Below are 27,284 nucleotides of genomic sequence, written 5' to 3' on the forward strand. Positions count from 1 at the left end.
GTCAGTTGCTGTGCAGACTTGTCACATGTCGCGGGTTTTTTGTAAATTGTTTTGTAATAAAGTGTTATTTTAAATAATGCCCAACAACTTTTAATTAGTCTCAATAATAATAATAATAATAACAAAAAATTCTGGACCTTTGTGGGGGGTCGTTCAAACCACCCGACCCCCCCCCCCTGGCTACGGGCCTGTATAAGATAAATACAAATTATCTCTCTCTCTCTCTCTCTCTCTCTCTCACACACACACACACACACACACGCACGCACACACACAATTCTTTCTCAGCAATGAGGAATGAGAGAATGGATAGATGGATGGAAAGCTACATGGATGAATGAATTAAATAATTCTATTTATATGGACTGATGGATGGATGGAAGGATCAATTGTTGGATTAATAGTTGAATGATGAATGGATAAAAGAATAAAAGCTGTGATTGATGGATGATTGGAATGCAGATGAATGAACAAAATAATGAATGGAAGGAAGGAAAGATTTATGAGTGAATGGGTAAATGAATGGATGAACAAACATGTAGATGGACAAATTAAGGAAAGAATGAACAAACAAGTTAATAGATGGATGGAAAGATGGGTGAAGGAATGAAAGAACTGATGGATGGATAGATGGGTTAGAAGAATGGGCTCTATGAATGGATGGATGGATTGAAGGATTTATTGCTGGATAGCTGAATTAGGTGAATGTGTTAGAATAAAAGAATATGTGGATAGATGGATGGATGGATGGACGGACAAAAGGATGGATGTTTAGATAGACAGATGGACAAAGATGGATGGATTGATAACGGATGCATCTACAGATGAATGGATGAACAGACAAATGTATGAATGTTTAAGGAGAATATCCTTCTGTTTAGCTATGAATAACCCAGAAGCCTTTGGTGTAGAAAGTCATTTCCAGCACAGACTGGAGTCACCAGTTGGCTTCCTGCTTCTTCATATCAGGATAAATCTGCTTAAGCTTTACTGGAACAGATCTTTGCATAACTCTGAACACAAGTTTTTTCAGGTGTCTGATGAATGTCCTGGTTCCAGTGTAAAGACACCTTTCATTAAACCCACGTCTTTATAGAAAGAGACAATGTGATACGGAGAATGCTTCCTTCTGGTATTTTCCCCAAACCCGGAATATTTTTACTCTTCTCAGCTTTCATTGTGTTGGCCGGGTGTAAAAACATGTGTCGAGACTTGCATCATCACCCTTATGCCATGCCAGAAATTCCTGAAGGCTTCAAGGCTGTATCCTGAATCTCCTTGTTTCTACTTTCCTAAAACTTCAGAAAAACAACCTTGTGTGTGAAGCTGGAGCATGGTCTACGTCCCAAACCGCAGTTTAGCACTGTGATAACACACTTCACCTTAATAATTAGTTTAATAAGGTCTCACTGAGGAATCATCAGCATATAAGCACAACTCTGCACGTCTCTGGTCCCTTAGTGTCTGATTTAGGACAATGTGATGATAAGGTTCTGTTTCGTAAACATACACAAACACACTCTTTCTGCAGTTAAAGAAATGCCATTTTGGACACACAAATGTTTTTCATCAAGTCGAACAGCATGCAAGGAATGTGACGAGGAGCTTGATGAAAACCCTCCTGGCGTAAAGAAGCTACTGTCTGATTTTAAAGATTTGCTGACCTCTGCTGTTCGAGTCTGTTAACTGTAATGTTTAAATAAACAAAATGAATTATTTTCGTATAACAGCACGTCCCTAAAGTGACATGGTGGCGTAGTGGTGAGGAGTGTGACCTCACACCTCCAGGTTGAGGGTTCTGTGCGCTGACTCGGGTCTGTGTGCATGGAGTTTGTGTTCTTCATATGATTGGTGGGTTTCCTTAGGGTACTCTGGTTTCATCCCACAGTTTAAAGACTGTTGACTTATAAATATATAATGAACCCGTACCTGATTAATAAATAAATTAACTATTGTGAATTAATTGACAAATGCTTAATGTTAAATTTAGGCTCATTTTATTAGAGTTAAAAAAGGGAGTATCTAGCTAACACAGAACGTTCTCATTTATGATGAAATAATATTCCAGAGATAGTCTAGGCATAGCTTCATAATTCACCTTCATGCGTACTTAAGACACCTTCATCCTGTCAAAATAGGGCTAGTCAAACGTTAATGCTAACATCACAACATAATGGACACACATGTAATAATAATAATTATAATAATAATAATAATAATGCATTATATTTCTGAATATAAGAATTTAACTTATATTTTTGTTTAGAAATGTGCCAAAGTAGTGTGGAAGTACTGCCGAACATATCACTGTTGCTGTTTGCTCGCATCTCTTTTTTTCAGCTCTGTATCAGCTGTATTTTTTTCCTCAGATATTATAATGAGCCCAGGTTAAATGACTAAGTACGCCTTTCAGACATTTGTGATTATGTGATATTTATATACTTTTTTTATTATTTTAAGACATTTATTTCAGCGGGATTTGTCATGTTATACAAATTGTTATAACTAAAGAAATATTTTAATCTGCATTTAAACAAGAAGATCCTTAGAGGGAAAACATGAGTGAGTACATCTTAAAGAGTGAGAGCCAGATGTTCGTTTCCTCAGGCTGGCCTCCGGTTCGGGCTCAGGTGCAGTGGGACAGGTGGCCGTTTGGGATGCGGTTGGAGCTCCTGTCCTCGTCCTCGGTCTTCTTTCTTAAACAGACAGAAGCTGTGTCTCAATTTGGGAGCCGCGTCATTCGAAGGACGTGGTCTACGCCGTCCCTGTAGACTTATGGCCTTCACAGACGGTGCAGACCACGTAGCCCCAACTAAATGAGACCGGAGGGGCTTTCCTATGTGCGCCAAAACCCTGTTTCCACCCTTACTGTCACGTCATGAAGCGCCGCTCTCCGTCTCCTAGCAACAATCACAGATACAGTTGAAATTGTTACATGGACAAGTTTTGGAGCCAGAAATTTTAATGTAACACTTTTCAAATTTTATTATTTGTTATAAGAACCTGAGATGTTTCACCGCCAGCGCGTGATAAAAGACAGCCATGCTGAAGTAAAATAAATTGATGATGCTATGTAATTATAGGTTAATAACAGTTGAAGGATAGAAGTGTTTTCGAGTGTGAACACAAGCGTTCTGCACTGGGTTCTGTTCCGTTGCCACACCCCGTACTACCCCAGACCCAATCCCGGTTAGAAGAATGGGAGGGGTGCGTCAGGAAGGGCATCCGGTGTAAAACCCGGTGCCATGTTCTGTGTGGCAATGTGGCACTGGATGGCAGTAGAACAAATCAACAGTATGGGACAAATAAATTGTGTTTAATGTAAAAAAATAATACGCTATGAAATAGGCTTTAGAACTCCTGGACTCTCCTCCAGTCTCCTGTCCTTCAGTCTGCTCCAGCTCCTGCATGGATTCCCCGGTCTCACCCAGGGGTTACTGCACTCACTCCGGTCTCCCCCGGTCCTCCCCCCCATGCATTCCGAGTTCTCTCTCTCTCTCTCTCTCTCTCTCTCTCACTCTACACCCCCCCCCCGGTCTCTCCCTCCCTCCCTCCGCTGCTCCTTCACTCATCCCCGCTCTCCCCGCCTCAAGCAACCGGAAGTGGGATGTGATGTGAAAAAAAACCCCTCACACTCGACTTTTCCTTTTTTTTCCCCCTCCGTGTGGATTGTAACACGGCGAGAAGAAAAGAGAATACGTGTGTTTAAGTTTTTAAACACCGACCCTGGACGCGACGCCGATGAGTTAGTTTCCCCGGAGGTCGTTCGGAGGTTGTTCGGCTGAAGAGACGCCGCTGAGGGGAAAAGTCAGGAGGTGACGCTCAGGTAACGGGTCTGTGTGAGATAGCAGTGAGTGAGGAGAACTCTGATCGGCTTTCAGGGGACAGGACGCGGGGTTTCTCAGGGCTGATCACCTCAGAACTCCTAAACTTCTCTCAACTTAAACACAGAGTTTTATTTTAGCGATTTCTGACCTGATAAAAGCGGAATGTCTGTCAGGACTGAGCTTAGCTTTTAGTCAAACAAAAGAATAATTAAGCTAAGCTAAAGGCTGGTGTTGTGGCGGATGTTTGCTGAAGGAACACTTTCGCAATAAGACCGTTAGCAGGCCTGACTGTTTACACACACACACACACACACACAGAGCAAACTAACCGTATCGCCTTTATTTTATTGTCAACACAAAGGATTTCACACAATGAGTCAATATTCAACATTTTAATGACTTTTTGTTTCTACATGTTTACTGATGTGCAGATAAAACAAGTTAGCTCAATGCTAACACCTCAGTGGATTTTACTCAGACTTGCTCGCGCGACGGCGAACTTATTCTGCCCGTCGCGAGCCACTCGTGCGCGCGCTCCGTGCCTCATCAGCGTGACTGAGCGCGATGTGCGCGCGCACGAGGCCTCATCACTAACGGTTCAGTTAGCTTAAAAATGCTAATTAGGTTTCTCTCGCAGAAAATTCCCGAACAGTAAAATTAATACAAATATCTATGTTTGTCTGGGTTTATTTGATAACATTTTCGTCTTAACTGTGCACCTGTGTCTGAGAAGGTCGGTTTCACACTTCAAATAAGTTTGACGTCAAATTTGCTCCGCCCATTTCACAGGTAAGGTTGCTAACTCATTGATTAGCATGGGAATGTCTATACTGTATGGACAAAAGTATTCGGACAAACCTCGGCCCTCGGCCTGCTCATCAGGGATCTGACCACTTTGATTCAGACACACTCACATTCCATACAAACCTTAATAATTCTTTTGATTGTGTAAAAGCTGCTTTGCGACAATGACAATTGTTAAATTGAAACCTGCAATGACATTGTATTCAAACGCATATACTTGTACAATATGGAGTTGGTCGCCCTTTTACAGCTATAACAGCTCCCACTCTTCTTGGAAGGCTGTGGGAATTCATGTCCACTCATTCTGTAGAGTGTTTATGAGGTCAGACACTGATGTTGGACGAGAAGACCTGGCTCACAATCTTCGCTCCAGTTCATCCCGAAGATACTCGATGGGGTTGAGGTCAGAGCTCTGTGTCCTGGTCGGTCGAGTTCATCCACACTTAACTCATCAGAACATGTCGTTATAGACCAAGATGTCTTGGTATATTAAAGCGTTAAGATTGTCCTTCACTGGGGATAAGGGACGGGACCTGATTGAAACCTGAATTCAATAATAAACTGGTTTGGGCAAACACTTTTGTCCATACAGTGTTGATGTTTTATTAGTCATAAAAGTTAACTTGGCAAGACACAAGAATCATTATTCTCCATGAAATTTTAATCAATTACCTTTTAAAAGTTTAATAAAACAATATACACTACCGGTTAAAAGTTTGGGGTCACTTGCAAATTTCTTTGTTTTTGTTTAGTGATTTATTTTCTACATTCTACAACAATACTGGGGATTTCAAAATTATAAAACAACACATATGGAATTAGGTAATTACATAACAACAACAAAAACAACAGTTAGTTGTTGTTTTAAGACACAGAGGTCAGCCTTTCTGTAATAGTTCTTGCAAGAACAGTATTGTCAAGTGCATTTGCAAAATCCGTCCAGTGCCATAATGAAACTGTCTCTCATGAAGGCCGTCCCAGGAGGGCGAGACCAAAACCTAGCTCTGCCGCAGACGAGAAGTTCATTTAGAGTTATCAGCCTGAAAAATGACCAATTAACAGCACCTCAGATTAGAGGCGTTATGAAGTCTTTACAGAGCAGAAGTAGCAGAAACATCTCACCATTAACTGTTCAAAGGAGATTAATGCATTTTTTGGACGCCTTCAGCATTCCTTTACAACGTAGAAAGAAATAAAAACTCAGGAACCATCACGGAGTTAAAAAGTGACCACAAACTTTTGAACGGTAGTGTATATATATGGGATATGTAAAATTAATAGTTTGTGTATAGTTAGTAATTTGTATTGCAGTAATTTGTAATTTGCAACATAGTGATTATGCTACATTTTGCTTGTTATTATTATTATATTTTTATTTGCTTATTACACATGTACCCTATGAGGGTTAATAAGTGACGTGATGAAGGTTGAGGTCCTGAGGGAATCTCACCACTGTGCTAGCAATCTCGTCCCTAATCACAGCATTGAGGCAGTGAGGTAGATAGCAACCCTGACAGAAACGTAAGCTATGAATGTTCACACACACACACACACACACACTCTGGCCCGGGCTGCCAAAGGTCATGGGAAGCATTTCTGGTTTAGACCCACCCATGCTAATATGTAGGCTTTGTGTGTATGCTAGCACCAGTCATAACTGTGTTCTTGTGGTGGCGAATAACTTCACTGACTACATGTCAGCACTTCTAGCTGGACTGTAAGCGACCCAGGCCCAATGCTAATGTTCCTGGAGAGCCAGCTGAGTAAAACTCTGGGCCGGGGGCCGTAAGTGTGTGTTGTGCGGCTGTTGTTCCTGGGAAATGGTGCTTTTTATGCTTCCTGGAGGCGATTGCTCAAAGCAAGGGGTTATGAATACGGGAATTATTACAAGGATCATGTAGTTTCATGATGATGGTAAGTGTGAAGTTCTCCGCCACGCTGAGCGGGGTGGGTGAAGGGCGGGGGGGGGTGTTATTATAACATTATCATTACATTCCCGAAAGTGTGGTACAGATGATTTTAGCTGGAAGAGTGTGAGAGAGAGAGTGTGCACTGTGATGCTCGCTCAGCTTCTGAGTAACGGTCTTTGGGAAGCAAGCCCATGAACTTGACTCTTCTCTCAGCCACACCCTGTGTGTCCTCATCCGACACTCTGCGGTGGAATAAACCCCACATGAGCATCAACCTTCCCAGAAACACAGGACACATCTCTCCTGTGGAGAATCCCATGATGCACTGGGGCGTCGTGGTGGTGGGAGACGACATCTGTCTGTTTCTTCGTATCGTCCCGGCTTTCTCTCTGTCTTACTCTCTCTTTGTATCTGTCTCCCATCTTTTTTAATTTCTTTCTGTCTTTCTGTCTTTTTCTGTCTCTCTCTTTCCCACTTGCTCTGCTGTTCTCGGGTTCCTACTGCTGTTTAATGTGTGTGTGTGTGTGTGTGTGTTGCGAAATCAGATTGGTGTGTACTGAAACTCTTCTGGACCCTCAGAGCGAATGTTTGGACAAGTTCAATTTCTGCACAGAGGGATTTGAGTGTGTGTATGTGTGTGTGTGCGCATGTAGATGACAAGTTTTTGCATGTTTTAAGACTCCGTCTCCGCTGGCTGGAATTCGGGTCGCTCAGCTATGAGGAAGTGCTAGACTTATGTGTGTCTGTGTGTGTGTGTTTGAGATGACTATCATGGCAGATATGCATTAAGCACACACTTGGCTGAAGTGTTTTGTGAAGTTATGATTGATTGCACACGGTTCTCGCGTCAGGATATGTTTCATCTTCTCACACAGGTTTCAAAACAGTCTAATGAAGAGCAGAACTAGAGACGCCTTGTTTTTAGCGTGAGCAGTTTGCAGGAGTGTGTGAGAGGATGAGAGTCTGGAAGCCTCGTGGAATTTTCATAGAGATGAGCAACAGAGCTGGAATCTCAATACACACACACACACCTTACTTCAGCCAGATATTACATAAACCTCCTCCTCCTCTCTTTCTCTCTGTGTCTTTCTCAGGACACTAGTGCATGATGTCCTCTGATGTTCTCAGAGCTGTGTGTGTGTGTGTGTGTGTGTGTGAGAGAGAGAGAGAGAGAGAGAGACAAGGACAGCAATAAGTGTGTGTCGTGTGGTATGATGGGGTGTTTGTCCCTCAGTTCACTGTCCTGCCCTACTCCGGTTTGCTGATAAACTGTGTGTCTGTGAGTTTGTGTGTGTGTCTGTGTCTGTCCTTAGCAGATATCATCTAATGTTAGAGTCAGATTTCTCACTCTGCCCAACACACTGTCCCCGTCTCTCCCAACAACATGAACCTGACACTGTCTGAAGCTGTAGAAGATTAATAACCTCTCTCTCCCTCTCTCTCTCTCTCTCTCTCTCTCTCTCTCTCTCCCTCTCTCTCTCTCTCTCACTCCCTCTCTGTGTTTCTCAGCAGAGATGTAGTGTGTGTTCTGCAGAGGGAGACTCTGATGCCTCACCATGTTACTGCTCCTGCTGTTGGTCCTAAATCCTAAAGCCAATGCTCAGATAGACCCAGGTAATACACACACACACACACACACACACACACACACACACACACACACTCCTGTGTCAACTTGACCTCTGTGTGTCCCTTTGACCTCTGTATGACTTTTTGAACTCTGTGTGACCTCAGCACTGTGCCGCTACCCTCTTGGCATGGAGGATGGCAGAATCAAGAATGATGACATCACAGCCTCCAGCCAATGGCACGAAACGACCGGGCCACGGTACGCCAGGTACTGGAACTACTCACGCTGCACACATTACACACATCACACACACACACACATCACACTGCCCAGCTGACTGTCTGTCTGCCCAGCTGTATTGTTGTTCACAGGTCTGTCTTCAGGTCTGTCTTCTTCTCACTCTCGGTCAGTCTGTCTGTATCTCTCTCTCTCTCTCTCTCTCTCCTCCTTTCTCTCTATGTCTGTCTTATTCTCAAACTCAGTCTCTATCTGTCTCACTCCCTTACCTCTTTACTCCTGCACCTCTCTCTCCCCTCATCTCTAACAAAGATGAGTGTATGATAATATTGGTGTTTTTAGAACATTTTAGTCGAAAGACCAAACATTTCACCGGTCTGTCTCTCTGTCTCTTTCTTGCCCTCTCTGTCTCTCTCTCTCTCTGTCTATCTCTCTGTCTCTTTCCCTCAGGCTGAACAGGGAGGAGGGCGACGGCGCATGGTGTCCTGCGGGTCAGCAGCAGCCGACCGATGTTCAGTACCTTCAGCTGGACCTGCGTCAGCTCACCTTCCTGACGGTGGTGGCCACACAGGGGCGCTATGCCCGCAGCTCCGGCAACGAGTTCGCCCGCAAGTACCGGCTCGCCTACAGCCGAGACGGCCATCGCTGGATCTCCTGGAGGAACCGCTTCGGCAACGAGGTACAGAGACCGGGATGGGGTGAGGGGAGTGAAGCTGTGGATTTGGGTTAATATCATCATCATGAACACACACACACACACACACACACACACACACACAAATCACTGAGCTTATCGTTTAAGTGACTTCTCCCTCACCTGACTCAGGAGCGGCTCCGACGTCCACAACATCACACACAAAAAAGAACAGCCAGGGTATGTCTCCTGTCTGTTCCGGTGGGCGTGGCCTAATATTCTAATGAGTTCTGTACCCTGTGCAGATCATCACGGCGAATATGAACACATACGACTCGGTGGTGAAAGACCTCCACCCGCCCATCATCACACGCTTTCTCCGCCTCATCCCCGTCATGGACGCCGTGCACACCGTCTGCATGCGTGTCGAGCTGTTCGGCTGCGCCTGGCAAGGTATACACACACACACGCACACACACACACACACCTACCTGAGAAGATGAGTATAAGACGGGTTGTGCTCTCTCCCTGTGTGTGTGAGACAGATGGGTTGACAGCGTACAGCGCACCTGAGGGCCACACCATGATGGCTCCTGGACATCCCATCACCCCCCTGAACGACTCCACCTACGATGGAGTTCAGGAGCGCAGGTACATAGTCTAGAGTGCTATAACTCACCCTGTGTAAGTGTGTGTGTGTGTGTGTGTGGCACTTCCTGTCTTTCACCCCAGCATTATTTCTAGAACAATGTCACTGAGCTAAACCAAACACTGATCCCTCATCACTGCAGCTGAGTGTTTCCTCTCTCTCTCTCATACACACACACACACACACTCTTACATGGCTTTCTTTTTATCACACTTCCTTTCTCTGTTTGCTTTATTATTTTAACTCCCTCCCTAACCCTTTTTTCTCTCTCTCTTTTCCCTGATCCATTTAACTCTCACTCTTCTTGACTTTCTCTTCTGCTCTCTGTCTCTCCCTGTCTGTCCCCCGTCTGTAGGAGGTTGTTGGGAGGTCTTGGCCAGCTGACGGACGGTGTGATCGGTCTGGATGATTTCTCTCAGACGCGTCAGTATATGCCCTGGCCCGGTTACTACTATGTGGGCTGGAGGAACGACTCTCTGGGACCGGGCTACATTGAGATGGAGTTCCAGTTTGACCGGCAGAGGAACTTCACCTCTATGAAGGTGAGCAGATGAAGAGTTTATCAGTCCTAGAGAAGCTCAGGTTCCTTAAAGACTGCTCAGTGTCTTATGTGTATTTCTCTTTTTTGTTCCTGCAGGTTCACAGTAACAACATGTTCTCGCGCGGCGTGAAGGTCTTCTCATCCGTGTCGTGTGTGTTTAAGCCACGGCTGATTTCGCTGTGGGAGCAGGAGACTGTGGAGTTTCACACGGTTCTGGATGATCGGAACCCGAGCGCTCGGTACGTCACCGTGCCCCTGGAGCGCAGAGTGGCTACGGCCATCCGCTGCAGGTTCTACTTCGCAGACACCTGGATGATGTTCAGTGAGATCTCCTTCCAGTCAGGTAGACACACACACACACACACACACACACAGGTTGCTCACCTGCCCCTCACTGTGATCCTCTTCTCACTTGTTTTCATGTGATTCCTGTCTCACAGTGACCAGCCCGCTGCCCACGCTGGGGCCACCACTGATGACATCAACGACGCTTGAAGCGCAGACCCGTGTGCCGACCACGCCTACAGGTACAGCTACAGGTGAGCTGAGTTAAGCTGACACACACACACACACACACACACACACACACACACACACACACACACACACTTTCTACCTGAAACTAACTCGGGGTGTTTTATAGGCGCTGACTTGGTAACGTCTAAGCCCCGCCCACCTGAAGAGAGCAGCACATCTGTTCTGATTGGCTGTCTGGTCACAATCATCCTCCTGCTGGTGGTCATCATCTTCCTCATCCTGTGGTGGCAGTATGTGTGCAAAGTCTTGGAAAAGGTGTGTTTGTGTGTGTGTGTGTGTGTGTGTGTGTGTGTGAATGCTGCTATAATACACAAAATTACAAGGCGGGAATGAAGTAAATGATTGCATTGTCTCTCTCTTTTCTCTTTTTCTCCTTCTTCTCTGTCCTCCTCTCACCCTCTCTTCCTTTTCCTTTCACTTTCTCTCTCTCTCTCTCTCTCTCTCTCTCTCTCGCTTTAGGGTCCGAGGCGTATCCTGGATGAGGAGGTGATGGTGCGTTTGCCCTGCAGCAGTGACTCTCAGTCTCACTCGCCCCCTCTGGACTCCCTGGACTCTCCATACGAGAGAGTGTTTCTGCTTGACACACGCACACACACTCCGGAGCGCGCTGAGCTTAGAGCCAAAGCCCCAGGTATACATACACACATTTCTGGAAATCAATTAGAATGAGTCCAAATGCAGTTATGGAAAGGGGTGTGAATACTAGTGCACATGACACACGCAGATTTTCCTCAGCATGGTCACACTTCCTCTCCTACTCTTTTATAGCTGCTTTCCGTTTTAACCCTCCCTCTGAGGCTGGAGTTCTTCATGGAAAAATTTCCTCTTGATTCTTTCCATCTCTCTCTTCCTGTATTCTTTTTTTCAGCGCTATTACTTCTTCCTCTGCCCTTTAACCCTCGCACTTGGTCTTCCTGTTTTTTGGTCTGCACCTGACCTCTTTGTTACCGTTGGCGACGGCCCCTGTCAGGGTAAGCTGGATGCCAGTTTGGTTTAAACATTTGCCTGTATGATGTGAGTGTTTTTTTTTTTTGCGGAGGGGTGTAATTATTAACGACATCGCGTGTTTATCCATATAGATTTGGGTGGTGGTTACGCCGAGCCGGACATTACCCAGTGTACCCATCACCAGAGCCTCCAGTCCAGCGTTCCTCACTATGCTGAGACCCTGATTGTAAAGCTGCAGGGTGTTACCGGCGGCAACACTTACGCCATCCCCGCCCTCACTGCAGACTCTCTGACACGGAAAGACATCACCGCTCCCGAGTTTCCAAGGGAACGCCTCATCTTCCGGGAGAAACTGGGGGAGGGGCAGTTTGGAGAGGTGGGCATGGTGCATAGCTCTACACAGAGTAAACTTTGTTCCTGGGTGTTTCTAATGTGTGTGTGTTTGCAGGTGCACCTGTGTGAAGCGGAGGGTCTGGTGGAGTTTTTAGAAGAGGACGCTCCTCCGTTATCCGATGGCGAGAACTCTGTGCTGGTGGCGGTGAAACAGCTGAGAGCCGATGCCACCACCAACGCCAGGTCTGTAGCTCACTCACAAGTCTCCTTTGTTTTTTTGACTCACTGTCTGTGTTTTGACTCCTAAGAAACAGTCTTTAGTGACTCAGCTGCAGAGACATCTAGAGGAAGTTCATTCCACCACTTAGGTGCTGGAACAGAAAACCGTCTAGACTCCCTCGATCCCTGAGAGAAGGTTTAGGACCATGTTGTTGTTTTTTTCCCCCTCTTTGTTAGGAATGATTTCCTGAAAGAGATAAAGATCATGTCACGGCTGAACCACCCGAACATCATCCGCCTGCTGTGTGTGTGTGTGCACTCGGACCCCCTGTGCATGGTGACGGAGTACATGGAGAACGGAGACCTCAACATGTTCCTTTCTCAGAGAGAGATTGAGAGCACGCTCACGCATGCCAACAACATCCCGTCTGTCAGGTACACATCTCCTCCATCTGTCCATCTCCGCCCATCACTCTCTCTCTCTCTCTCTCTCTCTCTCATCAGTCTCACCCATTGTGTGTGTGTCTCTGTGTGTCCTGCCACAGTATGACAAATCTGCTGCACATGGCCGTTCAGATCGCGTCCGGGATGAAGTACCTGGCGTCCCTGAACTTTGTGCACCGCGACCTGGCAACGCGCAACTGCCTCCTGGACCGACAGCTCACCATCAAGATCTCCGACTTCGGCATGAGCAGGAACCTGTACAGCAGCGACTACTACAGAATCCAGGGCCGGGCCGTGCTGCCTATACGCTGGATGGCATGGGAGAGCATCCTGCTGGTGCGTCTGTCTGTGTCAGTCTGTGTATGTGTGCGTGTGTGTGTGGCTCTTTCAGGTAACCAGGTGTACTTAAATAACAGGAACACACACAGTTATTCTTCATGCAAATGAAACAGAGTACATAAGATTCCCGGTCAGTTACCAAGCGTGAGTTTTAAGAGGGTGATAGCGTAGCATTGTGTAGCTGCAGTGATGTACAAATCCATGGGAAAAAAACACACAAATATGTGTGTGTGTGTGTGTGCAGGGTAAGTTCACCACGGGAAGTGACGTCTGGGCGTTCGGTGTGACTCTGTGGGAAATCTTCACTCTGTGTACGGAGCAGCCCTACAGTCTACTGACGGATGAGCAGGTCATCGAGAACAGTGGAGAGTTCTTCAGGAACCAGGGGAGACAGGTACACACACACACACACACACACACACACACACACATTAATCTTTATTTCAGGCAGAACAGAAAACCAATATTCTCTGTCTCTCTCTCTCTCTCTGTCTCTCAGATCTACCTGTCCCCTCCCCCGCTGTGCCCCGCCCCTCTGTATGAACTGATGATGCGTTGCTGGAGGCGTGACATCAGAGACCGCCCCTCCTTCCACAGCCTGCACCAGGCCTTACGACTCCACTCCCCTCGCTCTTGACTGACATATATACTCCAGCCAGTCAGCTCCGAGTGTGAGCCTGCAGTCATTCCCCTGAGGAGAACCATAAACTGGACAGCTTTAATGTAGCGGTGGTGGAGGAGAGCTTCAGAGACGACGACGATGATGATGATGATGATGATGATGATGTCATTCTGAGACACTCTTTTCTGTTTTCAGTCCTGGAGCACTTGTTTATTTCTGTTCCATAAGCATCTAAGAGCGCTGGCGAGGCCTGTTGGGACTTGGGGGTGTGGCTTCAGTCCAGAGACACTTGAGATGTTTGTCCTGTTATTGTTTGTAAAAATTTAATATTGTTTTCGTAACACGTTCGGAATTTTCTTTCCTTTTCCCGTCCTTGTGATGTGTCTCTGAGCCTACTGTACGCTCACGGCCTCAAAGACACAGTTCAGCCCAGAATGATGCGTACACAGGTTGTATTTAGGAGTGTGTGTGTGTGTGTGAGGTGATTTGTACAGTGGAGGCTTTAGGCTTCCTTTACAGGCTGACCAGCGGAGGATGTGTACGTTTTATTTTATACTGAAATGTTTCTTTAAGGAACCAACTGGAGGAGTGTGTTTGTGTTTGAGTGTGTGTGAGTGTCTGTCTGTCTGTCCTGTGGTCCCTCATTGCTCAGCACTACTGCCTGTGTTCACATAGTGTGTGTGTGTGTGTGTGTGGATGTTGTGTGTGTGTTTGTGGTCACTCCCTCCCACACTGGAGTTATGAATCCTGACTATAATGTGGATTTTTTTTGTATGTATGTGTGTGATTATAAGTTTCTGTATATGAATGTTTTACAGGTTCATTTGAGAGAGCAGAACTACTGTCATAGCTAAACGAGTGGAGCGCTTTCCTGAGAGAGAGAGAGAGAGAGAGAGAGAGTGTGTATGTGTGTGTAAGAGACTGGATCTTTCTCTTGATCAAATCATGTTTGCTGTAGTATTGCCTTCACCTCGTATACCTCCCCTCCCCCCCACCCCAAGACCTTTACACTCCTCAGAGTTGTTTAAGACGCCCAGGAGCACACTTCTCGCAGTGCATTATGGGTAATCTGTAAATGTCCTGTGTGTTTATGCGATCCTGATGCTCCTGAACATCACAATCATCTCTGAGGGATCTCGAGGACTTTGTGTAAAGCAAAGAGAACAGAATATTCCAGAAGCGGAGAAGCCGAGACCTGACCTCCCTCTCCGTCTCTCTGAGCAGCACGTCTCTCCCTTCTCTTATCACTAATTCATGTTTTATTTAGCTTCATTCTGTGGTGCTTATGTTCTCACACACTTTTTTCTGCGTGCATGACGTCTCATCTCAGTCCTCGGTGTGTCAGGTGTGTGTGTGTGTGTATCAGGTGTGTGTGTGTGTCGGTTCCTCCACTTCCTGTGCGGCTCAGCTGCTCGTGCGTTTGGCTCTCAGGGGGATTTTAGGAGGATCTTCTGTATGGCTGTGTGTGTGTGTGTAAGGTCTCTGTTATAAGCAGTGTGTGTATGGCTGTAGCATGTACATAAGCAGATCAGATGTGTGTAATATATACGGGGGTGAAGGAGGACGTATTGCTGCATAGCGTTTCTCCCAGAGCTTTTCTTCTGCTCCTGTTTTCTTCATTCTTATTAAAAAAATATCAACTCCAACCTGGTGTCCTTCACTGATTTATCATGACACTAGCTTTCTGATTTCAAAGTAAAAGCTTTTGTAACGAGAAATGTGCTTATGTGACATGTGAAAGGAGTCTCCAGTGTTAGGGCCTTAGAACAGTCAGTTAAAACAGGTTCAGTAACCAGTAACGCCTGCATCTGCATCTGCATCCTCTGGCCTGTGGACCACCTTGAGCTGGTAGAACTGAAGGGTTGGATACCAAGGGTGTGGTGTCAACACAGGGTGAAGGTTCTCCTGAGCAGGGAGGAGTGTGGAGGATGAGGACCGGCCAGTTGATGGTCAGACACTGGTCCTACGAGGACAGCTTTCACCTGATGTACGACAATGTGATCAGTAAAGTAATGGTCTGAAATAAACCAGTTGAGTTGGACAGTCATTTTTAACAAGACATGAGAGCTCAATCTGTTTATGAGATCCGGGATCAAATGAAAGTGAGCCACACCTAACCGATCCAGCAGTTTGTCAATTCAGGACACCGAGTGTGCATCCAACTTTGGCACCTTGCTCACTTTTTGAGAGTTCAGTGCCAGTTCCACCCACCTGGGAAGCCCCGTCGTCAGGTCACCTTTTCCCACAGTTTTAGGAGGTTGTGGTGGTAAATTCATTGTTCATTGTTCATTCAAGGTGTGCCCTGATCCTCCAGAAAGTTTTCCAGGATTCTCACTCAGAAGATGAGATGGATGAGTGTGTGTACAGCACTCTGCTGGGATGTTGTGTAATGATGTTCCCCCACCACACACACACACACCTCCGGGAAAAGATCCACCCACTGAGAAGTAGAGACAAACACAGGGGAGGAGACAGAGACACTGGAACAACAGAGGAAGGAGGAGAGCTGTGGGTCTAAGAGGGCTGGCTTTACGGGAGGAGGAGGAGCAGGAAGAGGAGGAGGAAGAGGAGGAGGAGGAGGCTCCCTCTTGAGTGCAGCTGAGGTAGGGACAGGAAAGGAACCACCAGGACGGAGGGAGAGAGGATGTGTTTGCTCCCTGATACTCTGCCATGTTGATCTTCAGCCAACTGTGTAGCCTGTCAGCGACGCCAGGAGGTGGCACTGGACCAGCGGAGCTACAGCGCAAACGTGAACGGACTAAAGGTCAAGTGTAAAGGTCATGGTGTAAAGGTCATGGTGTAGAAGAAGCTGACGGTGCTGTTACAAGAACATCTGAATCATCACGTAGCCGCTTCTTGGCCAGTGTGGCAGAAGGTGTTGCCGTGACGACCATCACATCTCCAGCTGGAGAACCTCCTGCTGCACCTGACTATTAACTGGGATTTAAGCTCATAAAACAACACGTAAACATGGACTGCCGTACTACACTGTGCATTATCACACTCTGTCAGGAGAAAGCAGTGCTCATACTGAGTGTAACACAGGAATACACACAAAACAGAACAGAACAGAACAGAACAGAACGATTTGCCTGCAGGGTCACAGAATTTAGACCAAAATGTCGAGCTGGTGTATAAAGTACAGTTATAAACTGGCCAGTAAAATCAGAGTCTATCACCTGATTACTTACATAATAAACATTGTTATATTACAATATATAAATATATAATTATAAATACAATATAAATAAAAACATATAATATTTAAATTAAATAGCAGAATTAAACGCAGATCAAATCCATTAGTATATCATTTACCTGTAGCTGTGGGTTGGTTCATGCATCCATTATATCATCCATCATTTTACTTAAACTCATGTAATGAAAGTAGATAAACAAGTAGTTTAGCATCACCAGTGTGTAGTGTGTATTTCCACCTAAGGACGACAGAGGGCGCTAATTCACCATTTAAATTATTTACTGATGAGCTGGTTCTAAGCATTTTTATTAAAGTGAAAAAAAGTAAAATCCTGTAAATATGTATTTCTAAAAAGTAATGGCATTGCGTCCACTGCATTTATATCTACTCGCTTTAATGATGTCACGAGTGTGTATCTGGTATTTACTGAACTTTCTGTTCCCTGTGTGTTCCATGGTGATGAGGGTCTTGGGTTCAGACCTGACTGCACTGACCGTGTGGATGAGTTTATAGTGTAGATGATGCAGTCGAGCTGTCTCTCCTCTTCACTATATATGACCTCACACAGAGAGAGAGAGAGAGAGAGAGAGAGATTTCACTGAGCTCCCATGAAGGCCTGACCGGGACCTGAGGACTTGAGAAGTCACACCGTTTCCTCTGATCTCAGGACGAGATCATTTACAGACACTACAGTCATGTATAATCTGTGCACTATCCTCCCATCTCCTCTCTCTCTCTCCTGGGCTTTTGGGAAAAGAGTCTGCATCAGGGTTTGTTGCAACATAAAAATGTGACCTTGGGACAGTAAAGGCACTGAATAAATGACACAGACATATAAAAATGATTTTGTTTTTGTTAAAGTCTGCATGAGTTGCAGTATTGAATAATCAAATTCCTACAAACGTATGCCTGCAGTCCTGCGTAAACACTTTTTAAAAACGTCTTCAATGCCACTTTACGTCTCCTCTTTAATCGCAGAATCTGTTACTGCTCGCTCGTGTCTCTTTCTTATCAGCTCAGCGTCAGCTGTGTTTCTAACTCAGATATTATAATGAGGCCTGGTCATGTGACCAAGTGCAGAAACTATAAGGAACGCTCGTGACGTAACCAGTACCACTGTGATGTAGTGGTTAGAGTCACGTGGTTAAGTACCAAATGTTGTATTGAGCTCTAGTCATGTGACCAAGTACTACATTATTAATGAGCTACCAAGTACTTAAGTGTTGAAATAAACCCTAGTCACGTGATTAAGTGCTAAAACAGTGTAAACATTGTGTAACAGTGTACTATATATATATATATATATATATATATTATATATAGGTTTTAATATATATATTAGGTATTAAAATAAACTATAGTCACGTGATAGTACGAGGGCTAGTCATGTGACCAAGTGGGTAAATATTACATTGAACTCTAGTCTATTGAACCAAGTATGAGAATAAGCACCAGTCACGTGATCAAATACTAAAATATTATAATTTGTACTAGTTTTCTGACCAAGTATTAAAATAATTGTTATAGTCACGTGACTAAGTACATTGTTTTTGAAAAAAAAAAAAAAAAATTATGCAATTTGAAAAAACTTCCATTTTTAAATTGATCTAAATAAATATTGCATTTCTGGTCCAGACTGATTATACCCTCATGTTGAGCCTGTGAGGTGAAATCCACTCCACGCTGAAGTGATTATAAACACGCAGCTGGGAGATTTTCATTTTGATTAAAACCGAATCATTAAAACGCTGCATTAAAGGAGTCGTTTGATCAGTGACTCCGTGAACACTGGTACAGAAACGCGGAGGTGATTCAGAGTCGCTCGGAGTCGACTCGTCACGTGATCAGACGTGCCTGGAATGCTGAGTGGTGTCACGTGACTGCCTGCTGCTGGAGAGCGAGAGAACGCGCGAGACGCGAGCGGACTGAGAGAGGTAAACGGAACACGGCTACATCCGTGCAAACTCACGCGCTCGTTTTTATCACACGCGTGTCTTATAGACGTAGCGTTTAGAGTTGATTTACTCCTCCGTATGTTTATATGCGTGTTCGGGTAAGGATGTGCGAGCGCGTTTCTTTCTTCTTCGTACCAGTTTTACAGCAAAGTCCCGCCTCCTGCGACGGGATTGGTTGGGAGTTCGGCTTACACCACGCTGATTGGACGGTCGCGCTAGAGTGCGAGGTTTGAGCCAATCACAGGGGAGGGGGGGCTGATCCTGCGGAATGTGGATGGGAAAAGTAAAAAAAAACACACGCAAAAACCAAAACCGCTGACGCCGTGTTTTAAGTCGTACACACCCCTGAGTTTCTATATCAGGTTTAATTTAGATTTAGAGAGTATTATCACTGATACTGAGTCAGGAGTGCGGAAGGGTCTCATCTTATTACCGAGCGTCCTCGCGCGAGATGCCTTAATGAGGGTACAGATGTGCGTTAATGAGTGATTACAGATGTTGATTAATTAATGATGCAGATGTTGATTAATTAATGATGCAGATGTTGATTAATTAATGATGCAGATGTTGATTAAGGCTGGGATTTCGAGGTTTAACGATGAAACCATAAACACTGAACAGATGAGGAAGTGACCTTAATGAGTTAATGAGTGTGTAGATGAGTGTGTGTGTGTGTGTGTGTGTGTGTGTGTGGGGTGGAGTGGAGTGTGTTACAGTGAAAACCTCACTCTACTGGATCAGAACAAGTGATCACACCCGACATCACACACACTGACTCATACACACACACACACACACTTTACAGCGGGTTATAAAGAGAATAAACCACTGTGTGTGTGTGTGTGTGTGTGTGTGTGTGTAACAGGAAGTTAGACCTGGAGAGATTTTCCCCAGTCCTGTCTGATGGTCAGTGTTCCATAAACACATTCATCATGTTTATCTTTAAATTACACCGCCACACACACACACACACACACACACACACACACACACACACACACACACTCACACTCTTGTGCCTCTGAGTGTCTGCACTGTTTACTCACTGTATATATGTGTGTGTGTGTGTGTGTTTGTTACAGAGATGTGTGAAGGCGAGCCTCGGCGTCGGCGTGTGATGTGAAGAGACGACGCTGCCCGTGTGTGTGTGTGTGTGAGTGCGAGATGAAGCTGAACGAGCGGAGCGTGGTGCACTACGCCACCTGCGGCGTTCCCCCGGATAAGTCGGGTTTTCTGATGAAGAAGAGCGAGCGCAGCGGGACGTTCCACCGGCGCTGGTGCGTCCTGAAGGCCAACCTGCTGTTCCTGTTCGAGGAGCGCGGGCGGCGCGAGCCCCTGGGCCTGGTGGTGCTCGAGGGCTGCACGGTGGAGCTGTGCGAGAGCGAGCGCGTCGACTTCGCCTTCGTCATACGCTTCGGGCCGAGCCACGCGCACACGCTCGCCGCCGACACGCAGGCCGAGATGGAGGACTGGGCCAAGGCGTTGGCGCGCGCCAGCTTCCAGTACTTGCGCCTGGTGGTACGCGAGCTGGAGAAACAGCTGGAGGAGGCGCAGAAGGTGCAGGAGCACGGCGCGGCGGAGGGAGGAGGAGGAGAAACCCCAGAGGACACTCCTAATCCAACATGCAGGGAGAACGGAATTCCCTGGAACGAACCGGAAGAGTTTGGAAACCTGGGACGAGAGAACAGCATCTCCTGGAACAAACCGAACGGCGTGTCCTGGGACGGCGACGGCGGCGGCTCGCGGATGCGTCCTCCACCCGTTCCTCCGCGCAGGAGAAGCCCTCCGGAGGTGCGCGCGGCACACGGCGAGGTGGGCGTGTCTCCTGGAACCACCTGCTTCTCCAAACTGCACGACTGGTACGGGAAGGAGGTGGCTCAGCTGCGGCGCGAGTGGCTGCAGAGTCAGTAGAGACGCCGTCTGCTGCTGAGACGAGACGAGGAGTCTCTCCGTCTGCAATCCAATAGTGTTTTAGATGCATTCCTAAATAAAGGATGAAGAAGTGTTGGTGCGAATCAGACCCGGAGCTCCAAGCTGCCGTCTAGACGGAAAGCGTCTGCGTCTAAACAGTCTCTCAGCAGACTTGTCACCCTCTCCTTTAATGTCTCGGTGCTTCACCATCCTGCCTTCACCTAACACTTTTAATCAGACTCTGAGTTGATTACATTTTTTTTCATTTCCCCCTCTGTTTACTCTCACTTGTTTATACACAAACTGATACATTTTATATTTTATACAGTCTTTTAGTGTGTATAATGTCATTAAGGGGTGTTTTTTAATCCACTTCTTACTGTTTTGATATTTCAGTGCCTTTTATTTTGTTGAACCGCCTGGAGTTCCACCGCACAGGTAATAAAATCTTGACCCGAGCTTTACCGGAGATCACGACGCGAGGGTTTCTTTAAAAAGTGAAAATAAAAACAACACTCAATCCAACTGTTGCCGTGGTAACGCTACATCACATGGTGTTCTACCACAATTTTATAATTAAAACTTTTTGGATTAACATCTAAGATCCAATCCATCAATAGGTGATGTACAGCTCTCCTAGCTCCGCCCCCCTCTCCGAGAGATACAAAGTAGAAGAGAGCACAGTTAAAATAAAAAATCAGGGGGCAAATAATAAAAAAACTAAAAACTTCTTGTGCCAAACCTTTTTTAATTTGTGCGGTGGAGATCCAAATGTGTTTCAGTAACTCATCATTAGTTATTAACACGTGTGTGTGTGTGTGTGTGTGCGAGAGCGAGCTGGAGCTGGTCTTCAGCACTGTGTCATACTGGTTATACTGGTGAGGTTTAAACACAATAATGTAAATTTTTTTTCTTTCAACAGATTTTTATATAGGAACAGTTACCAAGGTTATGCTTAGCTAGCTAGCGTCGCTAGTCCTCTAGGTTGAGGGTTTTAGATTTTATCCTAAACGTTTTAATAAAATGTTTTATTGAGAAAGAAACAAACACACACACGGTACTCTACATTGTGGTAGCATTACGATGATGATGATGATGATTGTTTTATTTTTGCACTTTGACAATTTTTGGGAGACGCCTTTACCCCCTTAACAACCCCCACCACCCCCCCCCCAACCCTGGCGGAGTGTGTACGACGCCATCACCAGGACACTCTTGATATGGTGTAGCAACTAATCTAATACTGTATGTGTGTACTCTAAATCTATGTCATGTATGTTCGTAACTACACGTCTCACCAGCACTTTTTATACGTATTTACTACATCTGACAGCTCCCCCCCCCCCCCCCCCAAACAAAACAAAACAACAACCCCACAGCTGTTTTATTTCTCTTACAACACACACTTCCCTCTCTATTTTGAATATTATGTCTTATATCTGACTGTTACAGAGCACAGACACCGGAGACTCCTCCCACAAGTTACTCCATAACTTGCTTTCTTCCTGTGGACAAGCTGTTGCTATGGAAACCAATCAGAGCACAGGCCACAATATAAAAAGTTTGACAGTGATGTTGATGAGGCGCTCACACACAGAACTGTCAGGACCCTAAGAAGACGGTTCAAACTGTGTGTGTGTGTGAAGGATGTAACACTCGAATCCTGTTTCAGAAATGTCTTAACACTCACAAGTTTCTCTCCTGTATACAAATAAACCACTTGTTTCTTCCCCCTACATGCGCGTGCTGCCTGTTTTTACTGAACACATCTGGGCTGTGACGTCACTGAATAAAACAAATCCTCCAGATGCACTGCAGGGGGCGCTGTGAACCCGTGTAAACCCCACTCCTCTCTCATATCTCTCATCGTTCCAACATAATCCATGCAGAATTATTAAAATATAATATTTATTCAGTATATAATTCACCTACACTCGATTTATTATGGGAGGTTTTTTTTGTATATATGTTTTTTATACAAATGAATTGTGTAATACCTATAACACAATTTTGTGTTTAATGTGTTTATTGAGACTAAATATTTCTTAAATTGCATATAAAACTTGATTTTAATGTAGTTACATTTTATGATCTTTACATTTATATTTAAACATCTGCTAATGTTTGTTTGCTTGGTTTTTTGTTTGCTAACATACCTTGGATCTCCTCTGATCGAAAAATGATTGATTAATTGACAGATTCATTCAACAGTGAGATGTTAATACAGTGTAATAGTGAAGTGCATGCACAATTCATGAATAAAAATAATAAACATACTAATAAAAAAAGCCTTCCAACAGTGTGTGACTGAAGGTACTTAGAGTTAGTGAAGTGACCCATCCAGGTTACTTGATGTCATTTTCAAAAAAGCTCCTTTGTGATCTGTCCATTGTTAAAAGTGCTACACAAATTGAATTAAAGTTTCAAACAGATTTTTTTTCGTGTTTGATTTGATGACTGTAGCCTACACATTTCTTATATATATATATATATATATATATATATGTATTTAAGTAAAACCTTTAATTTGAATTTAGTTACATTTTAATTGTTGTAAAAATCATATTTAAATACTTGATTATTTATGATGCTTTTGCCTTTTTGAAGATTCATTCAGTTTGCTAATATGCCTTTGATGTCTTTAGGTCAAAGCTAATTTAATTGATTGATTAATTCCCAGACGTGTTAAATTCTTTGATGTTATTACAGTGTAATATTGAAGCGTATGCGATGAGGGGGGAGCCGGGGGTGGGAGGGACTTTTATCTAACCGGAAGCAGTGTTGATCCCCCCGCCCCCGCCCCCCCGCTTAGCGCGTCTCTTGTTGCCGCTCGGCTCGCTCTGTGTTATTTGTCTCTGGCTTCAGGTCGCTTCCTGTGAGCGCGAGCGCGACTCGGCTGCAGTCACCCGCACATGCTCAGGATGAGAGAGAGAGCCGCGCGCACCGGGGCCGCCAGGTAACACACACTCTCACTCACACACACACTCATATTCACAGACTTATACACACACACACACACACTCTCACAGACTTACAGACAGTTGTACAGGACAGACTGCGCTGTGTGTAACAGGTCGCTGGTGTTCACGCGCGTGTTATTGCGTTATTACGCGTTATAGCGGCGGAGAGTCTGTGGGGGGGGGGGCGGAGGGGGAGTGGGGGGGGAGAGAGAGAGAGAGAGAGAGAGAGACACTCACTCACAGTCAGTCAGTCAGTCAGTCACGGGGCTCCGCTGGGTCACTAACTGCGCTCTCAACACAACAACTCTGTGTGTGTGTGTGTGTGTGTGTGAGAGAGAGAGAGAGGGGGGTCCCCCCCCCCCCGGTCCCCCCCCTCGGTCTGTGTGTAACTCCTCGGTCCTGTCCCGTCACTCAGACACGCGCGCGCGCTGCCTCAACTTCACTCCTCTAACTGTCTGTGTGTGTGTGTGAAAAGCGCACGCGCATTATATAATAACGATCATTCCGTGTCTCTCACACACACGCGCGCGCGTTATGGTAAAAAATGAGCCCGAACAGAGAGAGAGAGACAGACTGTGTGTGTGTGTGTGTGTGTGTGTGTGTGTAGAGAGAGTGTGTAATGTGTGTGTAGAGAGTGTGTAATGTGTGTGTGTGTGTGTGTGTGTGTGAAGAGAGTGTGTAATGTGTGTGTGTGTGTGTGTGTGTGAAGAGAGTGTGTAAGGTGTGTGTGTGTGTGTGTGTATGTGTGTGTGGAGAGTGTGTAAGGTGTGTGTGTGTGTGTGTATGTGTGTGTGGACATTGTGTAATGTGTGTGTGTATGTGAAGAGAGTGTGTAATGTGTGTGTGTGTGTGTATGTGTGTGAAGAGAGTGTGTAAGTGTGTGTGTGTGTGTGTGTATGTGAAGAGAGTGTGTAAGGTGTGTGTGTGTGTGTATGTGTGTGAAGAGAGTGTGTAAGGTGTGTGTGTGTGTGTATGTGTGTGAAGAGAGTGTGTAAGGTGTGTGTGTGTATGTGTGTGTGGAGAGTGTGTAAGGTGTGTGTGTGTGTGTGTATGTGTGTGTGGACAGTGTGTAATGTGTGTGTGTGTATGTGAAGAGAGTGTGTAATGTGTGTGTGTGTGTGTGTGTGTGTATGTGAAGAGAGTGTGTAAGGTGTGTGTGTGTGTGTGTGTATGTATGTGTGTGAAGAGAGTGTGTAAGGTGTGTGTGTGTGTATGTGTGTGTGGAGAGTGTAAGGTGTGTGTGTGTGTGTATGTGTGTGTGGACAGTGTGTAATGTGTGTGTGTGTGTGTGTGTGTGTGTATGTGAAGAGAGTGTGTAATGTGTGTGTGTGTGTATGTGAAGAGAGTGTGTAAGGTGTGTGTGTATGTGTGTGAAGAGAGTGTGTAAGGTGTGTGTGTATGTGTGTGAAGAGAGTGTGTAAGGTGTGTGTGTGTATGTGTGGAGAGAGAGTGTATATTGTGTGTGTGTGTGGAGAAAGTGTGTAAAGTGTGTGTGTGTGTATGTGTGGAGAGAGAGTGTATTGTGTGTGTGAAGAGAGAGAGTGTGTGTGTGTGGAGTGAGTGTATAGTGTGTGTGTGTGTTTTGAAGGAGTGTGTAGTGTGTGTGTATGTGTGTAGAAAGTGTGTAAGGTGTGTGTGTATGTGTGTGAAGAGAGTGTGTGTGTGTGTGAAGAGAGTGTGTAGTGTGTGTGTGTATGTGTGGAGAGAGTGTGTATAATGTGTGTGTGTGTATATGTGGAGAGAGAGTGTATAATGTGTGTGTGAAGAGAGTGTGTAAGGTGTGTGTGTATGTGTGGAGAGAGAGTGTATAACGTGTGTGTGTGTGTGTGTATGTGTGAAGAGAGTGTGTGTGTGTATGTGTGGAGAGAGAGTAAATAATGTGTGTGTGTGTGTATGTGTGGAGAGAGAGTAAATAATGTGTGTGTGTGTGTGTGTGTGTATATGTGTGGAGATAGAGTAAATAATGTGTGTGTGGAGAGAGTGTATAATATGTGTGTGTGTGTGTATGTGTGGAGAGAGTGTATAATGTGTGTGTGTGTGTGTGTGTGGAGAGAGTGTATAATGTGTGTGTGTGTGGAGAAAAAGAGTGTGTGTGTGGAGTGTGTAATGTGTGTGTGTGGAGTGTGTAATGTGTGTGTGTGGAGTGTGTAATGTGTGTGTGTGTGTGTGTGAAGAGAGTGTGTAATGTGTGTGTGTGTGTGTGTGTGTGTGGAGAGAGTGTGTAATGTGTGTGTGTGTGTATGTGTGTGTGTGTGTGTGTGTGTGTGGAGAGAGTGTATAATGTGTGTGTGTGTGGAGAGAGTGTATAATGTGTGTGTGTGTGTGTGTGTGTGTGGAGAGAGAGTGTGTATGTGCGCATGTGTGTGGAGTGAGTGTATAATGTGTGTGTGTGTGTGTGGAGTGAGTGTGTAATGTGTGTGTGTGCGTGTGTGTGTGGAGTGAGTGTGTAATGTGTGTGTGTGTGTGTGTGTGTGTGTGTGTGTGCGTGTGTGTGTAGAGTGAGTGTGTAATGTGCTGTTTTGGCTCGCTATGAAAGATCAGCACAGTTACGTAGTTAATTCTCAGAAATCCAAACAGCGGAACCCACAGGCCCTGTCACACACACACACACACACACACACACACACACACACACACACACACACACTCAACACCACACACTCAACACCACACATACACACAGACACACACACACTCAACACCAGGCACACACGCACTCAACATCATACACACTCAACATCATACACACTCAACATCATACACACTCAACAACACACACACACACACACACACACAACCACACACACTCAACACTACGCACACACACACACACACACACACACAAAATTAATACCACACTCAACACCACACATACACACACACACTCAACACCACACATACACACACACACACTCAACACCACACGCACACACTCAACATCACACACACGCACACAACACCACACACACCACCACCACACACACACAAGCAACACTACACACAACACACACTCAACACCACACATACACACTCAACACCACACATACACACTCAACACCACACACGCAACACCAAACACACGCAACACACACACTTACACTCAACACCACACACACACTTACACTTAACACCACAAACCACACACAGTGAACACCACAAACTACACACGCTTAACACCACACACACAAACTCAACACCACATACACTCAACACCACCCACACTCACAAACGTAACACCACACACTCACACACACACAAACACACACTCAACACCACATACACAACACTACACACACTTAACACAACACAAACACTTAACACAACACAAACACACACACACACTTAACACCACACACACACACACAAACTCAACACCACACACACACACAAACTCAACACCACGCACACTCAACATTACCCACACAGACACACTGAACACCACACACTCACACACACAAACACTCAACACCACACACAGACACACAATCAACACCACACACACACACACACACTCAACACCACACGCACACACTCAACATCACACTTACGCACACAACACCACACACACCACCACCACACACGCACACACTCAACACCACACACACACAAGCAACACTACACACACTCAACACGACACACAACACA

General features: G+C 45.4%; 3 protein-coding genes across 5 annotated transcripts in view; all 3 read left to right on the forward strand.

The window, feature by feature from the left end:
* Positions 1-3,586: 3,586 nt before the first annotated feature.
* Positions 3,587-15,254, forward strand: ddr2l (discoidin domain receptor family, member 2, like). 2 transcript variants are annotated; one of them, XM_053480926.1, is made up of 17 exons: positions 3,587-3,826; positions 8,051-8,155; positions 8,276-8,378; positions 8,799-9,027; positions 9,288-9,435; positions 9,528-9,633; positions 9,987-10,173; positions 10,269-10,515; positions 10,613-10,711; positions 10,816-10,964; positions 11,169-11,340; positions 11,789-12,033; positions 12,106-12,233; positions 12,447-12,644; positions 12,755-12,989; positions 13,237-13,386; positions 13,492-15,254. In XM_053480926.1, exons 2-17 carry the CDS (start codon positions 8,098-8,100, stop codon positions 13,627-13,629), a joined length of 2,592 nt encoding a protein of 863 aa, XP_053336901.1. In that variant the 5' UTR covers positions 3,587-3,826; positions 8,051-8,097; the 3' UTR covers positions 13,630-15,254. The 2 variants fall into 2 exon arrangements, with proteins under 2 accessions (XP_053336901.1, XP_053336900.1); XM_053480925.1 differs by having other exon boundaries at positions 8,054-8,155.
* A 3,434-nt stretch (positions 15,255-18,688) lies between these two features.
* Positions 18,689-22,412, forward strand: pheta1 (PH domain containing endocytic trafficking adaptor 1). Of its 2 annotated transcripts, XM_053480444.1 has the most exons (3): positions 18,718-18,747; positions 19,634-19,674; positions 19,851-22,412. In XM_053480444.1, exon 3 carries the CDS (start codon positions 19,933-19,935, stop codon positions 20,677-20,679), a length of 747 nt encoding a protein of 248 aa, XP_053336419.1. In that variant the 5' UTR covers positions 18,718-18,747; positions 19,634-19,674; positions 19,851-19,932; the 3' UTR covers positions 20,680-22,412. The 2 variants fall into 2 exon arrangements, with proteins under 2 accessions (XP_053336418.1, XP_053336419.1); XM_053480443.1 differs by lacking the exon at positions 19,634-19,674 and having other exon boundaries at positions 18,689-18,747.
* Positions 22,413-23,476: 1,064 nt separating this feature from the next.
* The window catches only part of sh2b3 (SH2B adaptor protein 3), a 44,592-nt gene continuing 40,784 nt past the window's right edge, over positions 23,477-27,284 (forward strand). The window contains exon 1 of the mRNA XM_053480683.1: positions 23,477-23,635. The gene's annotated coding sequence lies outside the window, so the exon portion shown is untranslated. The remainder of the gene's footprint in view (positions 23,636-27,284) is intronic.

This window comes from Clarias gariepinus, chromosome 21, assembly GCF_024256425.1.
Source record: "Clarias gariepinus isolate MV-2021 ecotype Netherlands chromosome 21, CGAR_prim_01v2, whole genome shotgun sequence".
Lineage (NCBI taxonomy): Eukaryota > Metazoa > Chordata > Actinopteri > Siluriformes > Clariidae > Clarias > Clarias gariepinus.